The sequence below is a fragment of the Anneissia japonica genome, unplaced genomic scaffold, assembly GCF_011630105.1.
Source record: "Anneissia japonica isolate Jap-2015-1 unplaced genomic scaffold, ASM1163010v1 scaffold7731_len1735946_cov199, whole genome shotgun sequence".
Classification (NCBI taxonomy): domain Eukaryota; kingdom Metazoa; phylum Echinodermata; class Crinoidea; order Comatulida; family Comatulidae; genus Anneissia; species Anneissia japonica.
In genome coordinates, this window is record NW_022758997.1 from 475462 (window position 1) to 493076 (window position 17615).

General features: G+C 33.1%; 1 protein-coding gene across 1 annotated transcript in view; it reads right to left on the reverse strand.

Annotated features, from left to right (window-relative positions):
- The window catches only part of LOC117125478 (low-density lipoprotein receptor-related protein 2-like), a 136419-nt gene that overhangs the window by 23092 nt on the left and 95712 nt on the right, over nt 1–17615 (reverse strand). The window contains exons 51-66 of the mRNA XM_033271972.1: nt 15399–15524; nt 14908–15024; nt 12841–12963; nt 12604–12732; nt 11027–11152; nt 10400–10534; nt 5765–5896; nt 5293–5412; nt 4553–4672; nt 3842–3964; nt 3374–3499; nt 2752–2883; nt 1873–2134; nt 1384–1512; nt 786–956; nt 20–240 (exon numbers count right to left, since the gene is read on the reverse strand). Of these exons, the coding sequence (XP_033127863.1) occupies nt 20–240; nt 786–956; nt 1384–1512; nt 1873–2134; nt 2752–2883; nt 3374–3499; nt 3842–3964; nt 4553–4672; nt 5293–5412; nt 5765–5896; nt 10400–10534; nt 11027–11152; nt 12604–12732; nt 12841–12963; nt 14908–15024; nt 15399–15524 (2292 nt within the window). The remainder of the gene's footprint in view (nt 1–19; nt 241–785; nt 957–1383; nt 1513–1872; nt 2135–2751; nt 2884–3373; nt 3500–3841; nt 3965–4552; nt 4673–5292; nt 5413–5764; nt 5897–10399; nt 10535–11026; nt 11153–12603; nt 12733–12840; nt 12964–14907; nt 15025–15398; nt 15525–17615) is intronic.

A 17615-nucleotide genomic window follows, 5' to 3' on the forward strand; every position in this document is an offset into this window, starting at 1 on the left:
CTCCTTTATAAAAACTTACTTTGATCTTGTCGCAACTCGTGTACAATGTGAATGTCCATTGGTCGATGGATATTGCCACCAACTACAGTGTAATTGCCTCCACGGAGTTTGTTGACCGTATTAATAGTTTTTGTGTTCCAATCAGTCCAGTAAAGCATTTCTTCAAAAACAGTAATTGCAAACGGATGACTTACAAACGTTGAAAGGAACGTCATGTTGCTACCATCAAAATTAGAGTACCTGAAATACACAAATTAAAAAATGAAAATATATTTATTGAAGTATAATATTATTAATCTTTTATTTTTTTTTAATACACTTTTCAGTAACTTCCAACTTGAACAATTTCAGCTCATAGGTGTGAAGGCAAGTATCTTACTAAACTATATCTTTAGGGCACATAGAAAAATTATTAGAATATCACTTTTTTTAAGAATATTTTTATTGATGAAGGAGGGACTGTTTTTATTTGGCAAGAATATTGTAAATATTCTAAAAAACTGGTTTAATTTTATTGTTTTTTTAAAGAAAATGTATTTCCAGTCACAAAATTGCATTGTTTTTTTTATGCTGTTGAAATAAATGATGCAGAAAAATTCTTTTTTTATTCCTGCATCAATATTTCCCAATTTTTTTAAGCTGGCGGGAGTGACAATCTAACAATTTATTCTATGTGCCCTTACTCTGCGAATAATAATACAAAAAATATTTAATATAATGATAATAATAATAACATAACATTATTAATAACAATAAATAATACAATAAAATTGTCATAAACATACCCTATGTGATTAAGGTGAGCATCAACCCAATACAACTTATTAGTTGCATAGCAGATAGTGAGTCCATTTGGCCACACTAGTTTATCCGAATGGATTTCACTAGGATTACTTCCATCCATTCCCATCCTCCCAATGTAAGCGCTTAGTCCCCAGTCAGTCCAGTAAACATATCTGAAAGAAAGCAAAATCATAAAAAAATTCATACTGTCTATGTTAAAATCTGGGAAAGCTCTCAAACAAATAATTGAAGTGTAGACTAATAGATCAGTAAGTGGATGTCTTCTGCCCCCAGGGTCACTTCATGTCTGTGCTACCTGTAAACCAGTACCATCAATTGTCACAGTCCACACTGGGGCTGTCTAGATGAGTACACTGTCACTAGGTTACATACTTGTTCTGAATGATATACTGGGTTCTTTGAAAGTGCACATGAGCCAATTGTGTACATTTGGCTTAGGGATTATCATCCTTATTTAAAAAGAGTTGTTCTACCCCCAAAACATGGGCACGTCTACTGCTCGAACTGACGTCGATATTACAGCTGTATGTTGTCGTGCTCCTGCCTTAACAGCTCAAACAATCCACAAAGAAATCTCACCCATTCCGTGGGTCCAATGCTATAGCTCTAGGCTCAAATAGACCTTCTCGTTTTAGAGTTTTCCTTAATGATCCATCCAATTCTGCAACCTCCACGACATCATAGGTACGGTCTACCCAGTAAATTTTTCTGTTAAGTAACAAAAATGAAAAAAATATTGCATCATCGCTATTTTATTTTATTTCTATTCGCATCCAATACCAGGGAGCCTGCCAATTAGATAATGGAAACACAAAATAAGCATAACAAATAAATTGAATAAATCAGGACAAAAAAATGTCTATAAAAACTGAACTAAAGCCCAGTCTAGACCATATTTGACAAAAACATGTCACATGGCTAAATAGGATCATAATGACATCACAGCATTACCATATATAGAAACATCATGACTATATATGTGCATGCAACAGTTTTTCTATGTCAAAATTAATTTATTCGTGTGGACGTAATTTGATGTTAAATTGTTTCAAATATTAAATTTTATACCTTGCAACCCAGTCCACAGCCAAGCCTTCGCCGTCTGCTACATATTGATCAATAATTACTTCTACTTCACCACTACCATTCAAGAACATTCGGTATATTTTATCGTTTGAAATATCAGTGAAGTAAATTCTGCCCTCTTTCACATCAAAATCTAGTGCAACTATGCTTGTGTATCCTTGAGTCACAATTCCTTGCTGCCTCGCATCAAGAGTAATGTTGCGAACATAGTAACGATTGCTGAATAATAAATACGGATCTCCACCTGAAAGAAAGCACATTAAAAATATTTTCATTTAAGATGTAATGTTGAGTGGTTATAATCATAGCAGCCACCTAATAATCACAAATTCTTGGGTGGAATACTCTCAATTCCATGATACTATAATATACTAAGCAATTAGAATAGTTGCATACCATACACTAGTGGAAATTATTCATATGCAGGTTAAATTAATGCAAGAAAAAATTCAATTTTTTGAATGCATTAATGTAACCTAAGTTTTTAATCATTTCATTGTATAGATAAGCACAAATAAATAGTCTAGTTTATAAATATACACCCTTTACTTCCATTATAGTACAAATTATTTCTCACGGATATACAAACCATTATTCATGAAGTTCCTGAAAAATGATCTTACAATACAAATACCCTTTTGCAATTTCCAATATACTGAAATTAAAGTTTGCACATATAAAATTGATCTTGGCAACTAACATCAGTTTACATGCAATGAACGTTCTCATTCCTTTGTTCCTGTTTAGAATTTGTAATTAATACTGTATTGGAACAGGCACAACATGTCATCAGATATTTACTGTCACAAGTTATAAAAATATGTTTACACCCAATCAACAAATAGAATGATAAATAGTTACCGCTTATGTGTTTGCATTTGGCACCGTTGTCCTCTGCAGCATAACCTTCGACACATCTACAACTGTAAGTTCCGAATGCGTTACTACAAATCTGGCTGCAGACCCAAGGCGTTTCCTCACATTCATTAATATCTACTCAACAAAATTACAATAACATTCACAAGTCAAAAATTAGTAAAATTGGTTTTTTTTTCTTCTTTTTAAAGTTGGAATATTTAGGTACTTTAATATTTATTATACATTATTAACAACAATCCTAACAATAACAATATAAATAACAAAAGATAAACAGTGATGTTGTTAGTCTATGAGTGAAATACTTACCTCGATAAACCGATAAATGACAAAGTTTTCTTTGGAACTTACCTCTCGCCTATATACGCCCTGTGTGAATAGACAATATCTAGTTTACTTCTGCTGTAGAGCGATACCGGTGAATTGAAAGAAAATCTTACCCATTCTATGATTAGAAGTGTGTTTGCTTCGTGGTTCTGCAGACTGATTTGTTTGTGCTAGTGCCCATTGAATAGCATTCCATAGTTACTCACCATTGATTTAATAGCATTGGATAGTTACCCACCATCATATGCAATGGTTTATATAGCATTGAATAATTACTCACCTTCGCACGCTCTTCCATCAGCAGCTAACTTGTAGCCATCTTCACAGGTACACCTGAAGCTAGTGGGAAGGTCAACGCACCCATGTGCACACTGATTAGCTGCTGCATTATCACACTCATTAATACCTATAAAATGACATTCAATAATTTTGTTTTGCAACATCATACTGCAACATTTTACAAACTATCAAACTATTATATGTATGAATAACTGTTATTATATTTTTATATCATAATTATAAATTACAAATACCATAATAATATATTAATACATATATTATATATTATTATATATTAGGATTTTTGTGCATGTATATTTTTTTCCTGATGTGAACTTACTGTGAATAAAACGAACCCATTTCCAACTTGCAACAATGCCAGCTGGAAAATGGCTATTCCCATTCCCTCCGTGATTCAAATTGAGGGTGAAAGGTAAGATAAACATGGAAAAACTAACTAACTACTCACCACAATGTTCTTCATCCGACTGATCTTGACAATCATCTATTTTGTTGCAAACAAGAGTGGCACTGATGCAATTTGTGTTTCCACACAGAAACTCGCCTGCTGGGCAAAATGGAGCCACCGTAGCTAATAATAAAAAAAATATAATAAAATTATTATATGATTCATCCCATTTTTTTAATATAAAAAACATATTTTAGCTATCATCATGTATTTTTTATAAACATAATGTTTAAAATTTCTTTGGAAATTATTCATAACTATTTGCAAGGAAACAGAACTTTTTGAAGGCAGTTTTTTTACCATTTGCAGGACATTTATTCGTGAAAAGGTCCTGATTCTTAAATATTTTCAAGGGATGGATTCATAACTATTTGCATGGCAAAATTTATAACTATTTGCAAGGCATAGATTAATGACAATTTATGAGACATAAACAGGTACAAACTCCTGCAAAAGCAAAATCTGGAAAATATCCCATGTACCACAAAAACTCATGATGTTTTCAAACAGTATACTGCTTTATTATTGTCTCCTGTTCAGCTGGACATAGGTATCACAGCATGCAATGTAATAGAATTAGATGAATTAGAAGATCATTAAAACAGATCTCCCAAACAAGGCTTTTCTCAAATTGAGGACACCCCTGTATAGATTCATAACTATTTTCAAGAAATTCTTGACTTTTTACAAGGCATCAGATTAATTTCTTACAACAGTCTGCCTCATCACTTCCATCTCTGCAATCATCAAATCCATCGCACTTCCATGATGAAGTTATACACCGTCCATTATTACATGAAAACTCGATTCCGCTGGCACATGTATCGTAATCTGAAATAATAATGGTAAATATGTTTTATGTTCAAGATCATGAGTGTGCCTTTAACATTTTGAGGACTACCTTTATAACCTTTATAATCTTAATTAAAATACTATTATAAATCTAAAAATAGTTTCAATAAGTTGCACATACATTCAAATACAATACATAAATAAATAAAGTTTTTAAATTTTAGATTATGGTTACTTAGAATGTAGTGAGACTTAAAATAAAGATTATTGTTTAAAATATAAAAAAAAACTCTGAAAATCACAATTGTGCAGAAAATATATGCGTGTGTATAGGTACACTGTATATATATTAGGAAGTAACATATATTAGATTCTTGTATGAGTAATTCAATGCTTTATTATTTATGTGAAGTTGTTTTGTACACCTACTATAATTGTAATTAGTTAACATTCCAATCTAGTTTGGTACCAAGTATCAATACAATGAATGAATGTTGAACTTAAATTGGTGCTTCTTTGAGTTTATTTTTGGTAACAAAAAATAATTGTAAGCACACACAATAAACAATGCCTGAGGTGCTTTCCAGATTTTAACACAGAAAGTTTATATTTGAATGAGATAACAACTTTTAGAAGAAGTATTCTAAAAGTGGACTTACCACAATCATTTCTCTCATCCGATTGGTCCCCGCAATCATTATCGTGGTCGCATTCCCAGCTGGAGGGTATGCAAAGTCCATTAGTACATGCAAATTCACCTGCACCACAGCTCTCCCTCTCTAAAAATACATTAATTAATAATACAATAAATTAATCAATAGCATAACTAATTACTCATTTCAAAGCAATTCACAACATTTTTACTCATGTTGTAATATTGTTCAAATATGACTAGGGGAAAAAAAAGCATTTAAATTCAATTTTTTTTTTGTGATTTTAATGTGATTTGTGTAAAAAAGGTACATAAATATGATTTATTTTTTATACTGTATTTGGTTATAATAATTTCATGAAATGTCCAATGTGTTTCATGTTATGAGACACTTAAGGTTATCATTACTATCTAAATAAAAATAACAGTAAATAAATGAAATAGGTATATGAAAAATCAGTTGAAATGAGTAGCGTTACCACAGTTCTCTTCATCTTCAGCATCTTCACAATCACTTTCTCCATCGCACTGCCAGCGATTAGGTATGCAGCGACTGAAGCCTGGCTTTGGTATCTGGCAAGTGAAGTAACTTGCACCACATGTCGAAGATGCTGAAAATGTTCACAAAAATACAAATATGTTGTTTTATTATGTACAATAGAACATACTATAATAACAATATAGTACAATATATACATACAACATTGAGGTTTTCAAATGCGATAATAAAGCATTTATACATATATATATATACTGTCTCTTATACACATCTAGATGTGTATAAGAGACAGCCCTAACCCTAACCCTAACCCTAACCCTAACTCTAACCCTAACACTAACCCTAACCCTAACCCTAACCTAACAAAAATAAATTAAATTTTGACTCAACTTTTTAACATTGTCAAGATGTGTATAAGAGACAGGCAATATGAATAAATGTAGTTGGCAATACTAGCAACGTACAGTGCTTGAAACACGTGATAATGCAGAGCGTAAATATTGAAAATGTAGAACTTGTAGAACTTGGTATAATCACTCTACAGACTGTTTCATGCTAATGCGATCTTCAGGAGTAAGACAATACAAGGATTGTGTAAGTATATGAATGCTAAGGCAGGTGAAAATGCAAATGAGTTAACTGTATTTGTTGTTGTGCCTGCATTTAGACAATAGCTCGGTTCTTTTGTTTAGTATTGACTGTTTGCCTGAATATATTATGTGAAGTTTCTCGGTTATGCATAGGTTGAAGCGTTTGGTTTTTGGGGAGTAAGCCGATGCTCTGTCGATAATAGACCATTTGATATTGTAGGGTGTGTTGCTGTCTTTTAATTTCCATACGTATTTGGAGAGTACGGTGCTGTTTCTGTGTTTGGGGGTGTTAAAAGTGTATTTCTGGTTTGTGTATCGGGTTTTGATATATATATATATATATATATATATATATATATATATATCTTTTTTTTAATATATATATTTATAATTTGCTTATATGATAAGCAAATTGCAGAAATCATGAAACAAAAACCATGCAGATTGATATGGAAATATCCAAAATTGAAGAACTGAAAATAAAACTGATTTTACTCTGACCAAACCAAATGCTGTATAATGTGCGCCAGACCTAAGCTGTTTTACAAGCAATCACAGACTTGTTTGGACAAAAACTAGATTTGAAACTAGAGAAATACAAATGTGTGTAATGGAAAAACCTTATATTAATATAGATAAACTACATTAAAACAATTAAAAGTTTCAGGCAAAATAGAAAAAAAAAATAATCTCATAGATGAGCTAAATTATCAATATGCAAGTACTGTGTGCGAACATTTACCAGTATAATTCAAAACTTCATCGAGACATCAGGGAAAATGGATCCAAAAACAGACAAAATTTTCAAGGGAACCAAGGAAAATGAAGAATTTAACTAATACATAATTTAAAATACGGTATACTGAATTATGCAAAAACCATATGATAAGGTATGAAGAACACAATTCAATTCAAGTTTTATTTCAAATATCCATTGTAAATATCAAAAAATATAGTATTACAATACTGCATAAAAGCAATATCAAACAGAAATTTGAAAAAAAAAAAAGAGATGGAATGAATGTCCACCTGTCATACAATTTTGACTCACATAGCACATTTAGCCTATTACAAATAGCCAAAAGAAGCAGGTTATTACTGGCAAGCAAATGCTGTTTAAACTTAGATACAGACACACGAATATATTCTAAAATGATGGTAAATTGTTGTTGATGAACACACCACTAGCACTACAATGATGTGGCAATCTTAGCAGCATCCTAATGCAATTGTTGTAGCACACTTGCAAACATTTCATTGTAGCCTTATTAAAGCAAAAAATGCTGAATAATACATATTGATGCAAACTGACCTAAAAATCAGACATGTTATATTATTTTAACATTTGGACAATTTTCTGCTTAAAATATTACCTCTAATACTGACGTTGAATATCTTCTCCATCACTTTAAAAGTAAAGGTAATAATAAATAAAATAATTCACACTATCAATACATTTCAGTAGATTTCCCACTAATTAAATAGGTAGCACTCAATGCAATTTCATTTTAGTAATATTAGTAGAATTGATGAGCACACACATAGATTTTGTTATAAATGAATTATAAATGATAAAATTATTTTCAGCATGTTTCTCACACATTATATATATGCCTGCTTGACTTTGATTTTTTATTAGCTTTTTATAATGTAATTACTTTTAACCTAATTCTCTTTTTGCTGTAAGTTTTTTATGTTAATATTGTACTAATTCAGCTTCTGCGGTGATATCTTTAAAATAAACCTTGAATGATGAAAATGATCATCCAGAAAGCAATTTTAAAATCTCAAACAAGCAGAAGAATGACTCACCTCTTCGAAGCAACAAATTATAGCCTTAAAAGAAAATTACGAAAGTAGATTTTTCAAACGAAAACCCTAGTCTTTAAGCGAACAGAAAATTGTTACTGTGCCCTTCAAATATAAGTCCAGGTTAGCCCTACCTACCTACCTACCTACCAAACAGCATCATGCATCATCTGCAGTTGCTGCCTGAAAGGTTAAGTTAACCACCTAACTATGAAAGAAATAAAAATAATCTCTTGTAAAAGATGTAGGCCAAAAACACATTGATTAGATGAAGGGAGGAAAAAATGTAAAGATGAAATTGTTGTTGACATCTTAAAAGATCAAAGAAAAGTTATCATTGAGCAACTAGCCAAGGTTTTTACCTTATATATTCAGACATACCTGACACCAGACGGAGAGTTGGGACAACAGACGTATAACCTTCATTCACAAGACCTAAAAACCACTGATTTTTCCTACAATGGATCATCTTCATACCATTATAAATCAAATCATTGAATAATCAGATGAATACAGTGAAGCCTTACATGAAGGATTTGCATATTATCGCAAAGGATCGGGAAGTATTGACATATATGCAATACTTACTGGATATGTTAAAATATTAAATACTATATAAAGCAAAGATACCGGCACTGCAACAATCAGTCTACACCAGAAAAGTGAAAGAATCAATATTCTAGCCAGGGAGAAAGTATACCACCTCAACTATTCAATTCTATATTTTTAACAGAAGTTACTCGAAGTGGGAACTCAAAGGCATAAATATACACAGAAACTTTCCGTATTTCACACAGACAATGCAAAAAATCAAAAGGAAGATCCGAACAAGAAACGTAACCAATGAGGTATGAAACATATATGGAAGGTGAGGTTCAATGCATTTCCAGAAAAACAAGAATGGGAATCAGTGCAATGAAAAAAATCAGTGCAATAAATCCGGTTTTCCCCTGAACTAGTAGTATATTATGAATCACAACCAAATAGATGAAGTAGAATGGAGTACAAGAGCTGGATGGCATGCATATGGCAGTCAAAATGACATCATCAAGACCAAAATGCTAATTAGCTCAAAAAATTGCATCCTACCAGAGCAACTGATTCAATCACAAAGAAGATGGAGAAAAACTTTTAAAAAGCACAGCATTGAAAGATATATGCCAGAATATATAAAAACAGACAAACAAACAAATGAATAGACTAGAAACCAATAAAATTCATCAAATAAACAGAAATAGTACGAATTTTCGTCGAATATTATTTTATTTCGACTGGTCTGTAAAATAGACTTCACTGACAACGAAAATTAACGTAACCATAATGCGTTAATCAGCGTCAAGTTATGCATGTGACAAAAAAATATGGCCGATTGGTCAGTTTAGCAACAATATTTGCGTTAATATAATTTAGATTACATTTCTGAAAATAAAAATTACAATATTTACCCACATTGGAGTCAAAAAATAATTGTAGGCTAACAGAATTCAAAAACTGGATGAAAACATTTATTTACAAAAAACCCATACTGCCACAATCCGAAGCAGCCTTGAATACGCAGCGTGTATCGCGGTAACTATGCAGCCATTTTGTTTTGTCGAGTATTTACCAGTTTTCTATTTGACTGGTCGTCTTTGTTAAGTAGGATTTTACCACTGAGCAGGTCGGTGCGGTTTAACGAAGAACGACCAGTCAAATACGGCCAATAAATGTATTATAATGGGAACCATGGTTAGGGAAAGACGGAGGTTACAATAGAGTGAAAAAATCAACAAGTTTACAGGGATAATTTGGATGAAAAAGGCAAGAAACAGAAAACTTTTTTTGCAGTAAGCTCAACACGGCTGCTGATGATTATAACTAAATCAAATTGATGGATGGATTTATTCAGTGAAAGTCTGAAGAAGAGTGCTCCAGTGGAGTCCTTCTGGTGGTGATTGGGCAGCACACCGGGAGACAATTCTATACAGTTTTCCCAAGAGTGTATTGCGTTCTATAATGTGCACATAATTCACATGGGACCATCGACTCAAACGCCTCATTAGAAAGATGGTGCGGTATTGCAACTTGCATTTCAGCCCTCCAGCTGAAATATGAGAGCAACGATAAGAATTGAACAGGGGCAAAGAGATTTCCATCGTCCAGTGCACACACAGTGGCTACTAGCAGTTTAGCCCACTGAACTAAGCTGCTCTCATTAAAATTATGCAAATACTTACTGCAGTCTACTTCTGAACTGTCCTCATCCGAATTATCTCCGCAATCATTTTCTGAATCGCACACCCAACTCAAAGGGATGCAGCGGTTGTTACGACAGGTGAAATAACCAGTATGACAGGTGAAGTCAGGGGAGTCTGCAAATAGATGCATACACTTGTAAATGATAAATAAGTTAAATTATAAAATTTTTGAGAAAATATATAAAGAACTAGAGCAGCACTCTTTAGACAGCATACCCCCATAATAATACATGCAGTACATTTATGGACAATTCCATTATTTTTATTTTATGTTCGAGTGGTAGGCGGGTTAAGGACAATGTTTGTATCCGTATTTGTCTGTTAAATGTTGTACTGAAGTCGGCCACTGCAGCTGTTGTGGATCCCTAGGGGCCCAGCCCAAAAATTCTGATTTCTAAATGAATGAGGACCAATAAAAATATTACTATTGAAACCCCCGAGTCTTGACTTGCGCTTCCCAGTCACAAAGCTACATCTCTGCTCCAAACATAGTTACAATAGACACAAAAATGTATGTATCAAAGACATAAAGAAGTTATTCACTACAACACTGAAAGTGATTCACTAGACAAAAGAAACTATGGAAGATAAAAATGCAATTTATACCACAGACACCAACTGGTTCATCACTCTGGTCAACACAGTCGAACTCATCATCACAATACCAACTACCAGGATAACAGCGCTGTGAGGTGTTACATCGACGATACGTTTCAGGACAAGTATTTAAGCCTGCAAAAGAACGGTGAAATCAAATTTAATAAATATAAATAATGTAATGTATAAAAATATAAAAATTATAAATAATAAAAATATGAATAATAACAATTAAATGGGATATCTAGGCAACTTGAGGACTGTTACTTATAAACATTACATATGTCTAGGTGGGCAATACCATTATCCTAAAAAGGGAAACCATCATATCCATATAAGTATTCAGGAAACAATAATTAGCTGCATTGCGACTGTTTATGTAGTTTGGCAGTTGATTGATTGATTGAATTTATGAGGTTCAAATACAAAATACAATAAAATGCGAACGAACAACAATCTCAAAATACAACAATAAAAGCATCATAAAAATAGATGAAGTCATGCAACAGAAACAAGTGAAGAAAATGAGCCAAAGATAATTAGATAAAGTTTCACATAATTAGTGAAACTTATTTCCATCTAAGTCCTTTTGACAATTTAACAGAAACAGTTTAAAGTAAATACTTCAGAATCGATCAAATCAGGCTTGCCGTCCAAAACTAGTGTACTGTCGCTAAATGTTACACTGAGTAATTAGCATAAGAATGTGGCAGTATTGTATACTTTAGTACAGAGAAGCTGTAATACTTTTACTCATAACTTTGGTAATAGTAAGTCTATCTTCTTGTGACAACAACTTTGGTAATAGTAAGTCTATGTCCTTGTGACAAGAAGGGAAAGACTAGTTTTGTCTTTTGGAAAAAGTTTGTTGCTGTCTGACATCTTCAGAGATTTTTTCCTCCCTATCTTCAAGTGACTGGGTCTCTTAGATCAAACCGATTGCTTGAAGTTCCCTTCTGTAGAACCACAAGAATGAGAAATTCATCTATCCCTACTATTGTTAACTTGCTTAATCAGCATCATTAATTATTTGATGGTGCTTATTAAGAAAGTAACAATTTTTTATATTAATCCTGTCTAGTGGTTGATAAGTTGCTTGGCCTCATCTATTTTTTCCTTGAATGCAGTTTTTTTTTTCTATGGGTGTTTTTTTTCTATGGGTGGTTTTTATGTACAATTTTTGTTGTGTTTTTAATTTTGTATTTAAAACAATTTATTAATTTGATATAATTCATATTTTTATATATTTAAATTTTCCATATAGATTGTATTTTGAAGTCATTTATGTAATCTTTTGGTGTTACTATTGAGTCTAGTAATTTTTTTAAATGTTATTTACAATCCTAACATAAAATTATGGACACCAAAAACATTTCTCCAAGCCTTTTAAGGACTTGGTTATAGGGCAATCAAGGTCTCAAAATGGTTGGACGTATTTTCCAAGCCTCATAAAAAAACTTGTATGTGCTCGAAATATCAGCTGTGCAAGGTTAAAGAAACATTATAACAGACTTACTATACCTAGCAATAGAAGTAATAAAATTAACATATGAATTATATAATTATTATATAAAAGTATAACTTACGACAATTATCTGGATCTTCGTCGAAGCCATCTAAGCAATCATTATCACCATCACAATAGTGTGTTTCATGAATACACAGATTGTTGGAAGGGCAACGGTCATAGTTTGTTGGGCAGGGTTCTGGCGATGCTTTAAAAGGAAATAATTACTTTACATTAATGGTGACAATGGTGACGATGACAATGATGCATACCTACATATTTAAAAAGCCATTTTCGAGTTGAAAAAAATACTCACCACAATTGATCTCGTCAGTAGCATTTTGATCGCGACAATGGTTGAAACCATCACATACAGCAGCTTGACTTAAACAGCGCCCACTTGGGCAGGTAAATTCCTCCGGAACACAAGTAGGGAATGCTACAACAAACACAAAAATTGTACATTAGTAAGGGGCGGATCCAGAGATAAGATAAGACAACTTTATTGTCCAATATAAAAAATGGAAATTTGATTCCTCTTTGGCAATATATGACGTATAAACATATAAAAATGAATAAAAGCACATCAAAGTACAAGATGAGATAAAAACAATTTTTAAAAACATGATAGAGAGCACATGATTCTCAGGCGTTAGTTCCTCGGTTTACCACAAATATAAAACTCTAAGAGTTAAAAATACAATAAAATGACAAAATTAAAAACCGGTGCAAGAGTCAATTAAATTTGCTGCTTCTTAAAATGGTTTAAAATTAAATGTTAAAAAGGGATAAGATATTAAAATTGATTAAAAAAGAGTAAGTACTAACGTATTGCATATTCATTAATAAAAAACTGATTCAGGTATAAACGAGTTGCGGTATCTAGAAAGCGATGTCCAGGGGGGAGGGGGGCCGGAAGGAAGCCGAATGTTGGGCTGATGGAGATAACAACAACCTAGAGCCCTGGTATTCAACCTCTTTAAGCTGGGGGAAGTTTCAATTTATTGAGACCACCAGCAGGCTGATAAATTTTACTTCCAATTTTTTTAGATGTCAGCCCCACCTACTTTATAGGCTTACTGACTAGGTCTATTATTAGCTTTGGTTTTTCGACATAACTAAGATAAGCCTTGTTTTGTAAAAATGAGGCAGCTGGCATAGGGAAGGGTGAAAGATACAACAAATCTCCTACCCTTCTACCACTAGAAAATTTCCAAAAAAAATATACCCTCATGTACAAAGTATTTAAAAAAAATGTCAGCACCAGAAAGTTCCCAAAGGAGTCAGATTCCCTTTCCCTTGATGTACCTCAGCTCATGGTTGGGGCTGAGGTAAACAAGTTTTTTTAAATAAACACCTCAAAATTGCACATTCAGACTGTAAAGACACATCAAAGCAGTGTTTTAAACAGAGTGACATGCCCACAAGCCTGCTCCACAGATCCGCCAGTGGCGCCGCTAATGGTTAGACATTCATCATATCAGTGATCCCCACTTAATCATTTATCCCCATCAGTCTCCCTCTTCATCCATTGGCATTAGGACAAGAATCACCAACCCGTCTCCTCTCCCCATGGCAAGACACTAGATAGATATAGTGAGCTACACTAAGAAACACTAATAATGCCAAAGTAGTCATGTTTTTATTAACAGAAAAACTTTTCTGTAAGTGTTGAAAATCGGACGAAAAATTATTATTTTTAGGGATCAAAATCTTTGGCGGCCAGAGTTTTTCTGCAAGCCGGGGGTTGAATATTGGGGTCCTAGGTGGTCCAAGGGAATTCCCCAGCAAAATTTCTGTGTTCTAGATGCCCGAAAATAGCATCTGAGGCCTTTAGGGCGATCAATTTTTTATTTTTCTACTTTATGTTTTATTTACTTTCAAAAAGAAGGGGGGGGGGTGCTAGGGCCCCACCCTCTGTTAGTAACATCATTACCAAAATAAGAATGTCTATTATTGAATAAGGTTGCACCTCCATCTAGGTACTGTATTGTGTACATATTGTTATCATTAAGGTATTATCATGAGCATATGTTTCTTTACAACAATATCACTTACTATATTACTATTATTCATATTATTAAAATTTATTATTATTCATATGACAGATACAGTTGTAAACTTTATCTTACTTGTATATACTGTATATATACATAAAAAAATATATAATATATTAATGATACTTTATTTGAAACATCACAATAGATAATATTAAAATAAATATAACCATTCTACTGAGACATCTTAAAATCAAATAAACCATCATTAAAATTAACAGAAAAAAGTGCATCATAGATTTTCAATCATTACTGTAGATACGCCAAACTGAAGGAATAAAGCATGTTAACAGCAGACCGCAAGTAAACTAAATCGGGAAACTTACGACAATCAACTTCATCACTGTTATCTCTGCAATCATTATCAAAATCACAACGCCATGAGTATGGAATGCACCTTCCATTACTGCAGGAAAACTCTGTTGCTTCACACTGATGGAAAGCTGAAAAAAATGATCATGATTTCATTATGTCTAATGTCAATATAGTAATACATAAATCAAAGGATAAATGAATGAGGATGTATACTTGGCAGCTAGCATTGAAATATAGTGTTTTGAGGTGGACAGTTCTTCTGGGTGTTTAGCAGTGATGGCGCCAAGATCTGCCTGATGGAGGGACTGAAGACTCTGTTGGGGGGGGGGGCCTAAATGAGTGGAGCTGGCATTTTGGCTGTGGGCAAATAGAAAGGCTTGCAAATTGTATATCTAGATGATTACATGACCAATTTAAAATGGATTACCAACTCAGGATAACTAAAATATAAAACATGGAACAAACCACCAACCAAACTTTAACTAGCAAAATTGTGACTTACCACAGATGTACTGAGCCTCATCAGATCCATCTCCACAATCATTGTCAAGATCGCACACCCAGGACTCGGGAATGCAGATTCCATTGTTACAATAAAATTTACCAGGATCACACGTAGCACTTTCATCTGTTAATAATAACAGCAATATCAGTTCATCTACAGCCATGTTGTACGGAACACAACTTGTTATAACAATAAGATTTTAGTTTCCTCAAAAACAAATACAGGAGGAGGATAAAGCCAAGGAGGAACAAGGTTTCTGTACAAGGTTTCTGTACAAAGTTTGTTTGTAATTTTATCAAGCTAAATAATACTGGCAAGGCACGTTTTCATTGAGTTATTATAAAGTATAATCACTAGGGTCCATTTCATTATTTATTTGGTTTGCCATGCCATGTTTGTGTCATATTGTTTATGGGAAAATAAGGTTTTACAAGGTAGTTTCCCATTGCTTTCCTCAACCTGGGTTTTTGGGTGTTTGCTTCCCTTTGCCAGAGCCTCATTAGCCAGAGATGTTCATCTCAGTTCAGCACAATCAGGAACAAAGAGGACAGAAATACAATAGAACCCCTCCTTCGGGACATTCCTATTAAGAGTACCTGATAGGATATGAATGTTATAAAATAACATTTGTCTCTTGAAGAGTTAACAGCATAGCATGATACTTAAGAGAGCAGCAGATTATCAATTGTCAATGTTTGTGTATCCAAAAAACAGGGTAAAATTTTTATCTATTTCTTGGAATAGTTTTCAAGATAGATGGTATATTCTACTACTGGGCTATTATAATTATTAATTACATAAATATAGTATCTTGTAATATATTATCTTTATAGTCTCTTTTCGCGCTGCTACCAACGAGAGGAAACAGTCACCATTAAGAAACTGTATGTGAAAGCTTTTACTACGATAGAATGAGAATTCCGAACTAAGCAATGCGCATGTCAAAGAGTATCTCCGAAATATATATGGAAACACTGTGAACATGGACAGTGAGCATGCGCACTGAGTAAGTGATGTTGTTGAGCATATGCAGTTTCCGATACGTCTCATGAAATCATTGAGAATGATCAAATACCTAGCTAACCAGTCTAAAACTGAAGCATAAAAATCGACGATGATGGAATTTATCTATAACTCATCCAACTCAGCCAGCAGAATATTAAAAATATTAAAATATATTTAAATAAATGAATACAAATAAATAAATTAAAAGATAATAATAATAATATTAATAACAACCAGAACCCTGCTGGGGTGTACGTTCCTTTGTACTCAAAAACTAAACACAAATTTGGGAACTGTGATAATTAATAGTCACCAAATTCATTCATTGCATTTTGCCAAATTTGAAACTAATTGGACTTTTCCCTTTTGAAACAGAGTAAAGCAACACCTAATGAGCAAGTATGCAAGAAACTAGATCTCGAAATGATGCATTGCATCGTTTAGCGTCACAGCTCCAAAAAAAAATCAGGGGGATGGGGGTTAATTTTACTTTTCCGCATATCAATATTCTTTCTGCACGCATCCTAATAAAACTTGTTTTAACTAAAAGATGACAAGAAGTCTTTAAATGAATTACAAAAAGTTGAGCACCATACGCTAAAGCAAAATACACTACAAAATAAACTTGGTTTAAGCCTAATGTATATTTGTCAATGATTGTAGATTGTGAGACCTGTTACTTAACGGCAAAACAATAGTGTAAAGTAGGCCTAGACTATGTACAGTCATGGTACAGTAGGCCTATTCAATTCTTTTTTTTGGTTGGGGGGGGGGGAATTTTTTTTTTTTAAGGAAAAAAATTTCAATTTATTTTAAACCACATAGTAATTAGGTCCTAGTGTAGAATATTCTTCCCTTCCCACAGTCTTCATATAACATTTAAGTCAATACACATATTTATCATATAATTATCAGAATAAGATATTTAGTAATCATTCAATGAATCGAATTGACTGAGAGCATACAGTAAATACATATAGTGTCCCATAGGCCTACATCACGGTCGAATTTGTTCAGGGAGGCCTAAACGATCCTGCCTAGGCCTAAGCCTACACCAACTGCCGCTGAGCACGTCAAAACGTCAGATAACAAAACATTTTGCTTAATATGCACTTTCATACGGAAAGACTCCCGTCCATTCCTATCTCTTATTAACTTCTGTAGACCTTTGCTACCGATTTGAAGTACCAAAACAGCATTTTCGCCGAC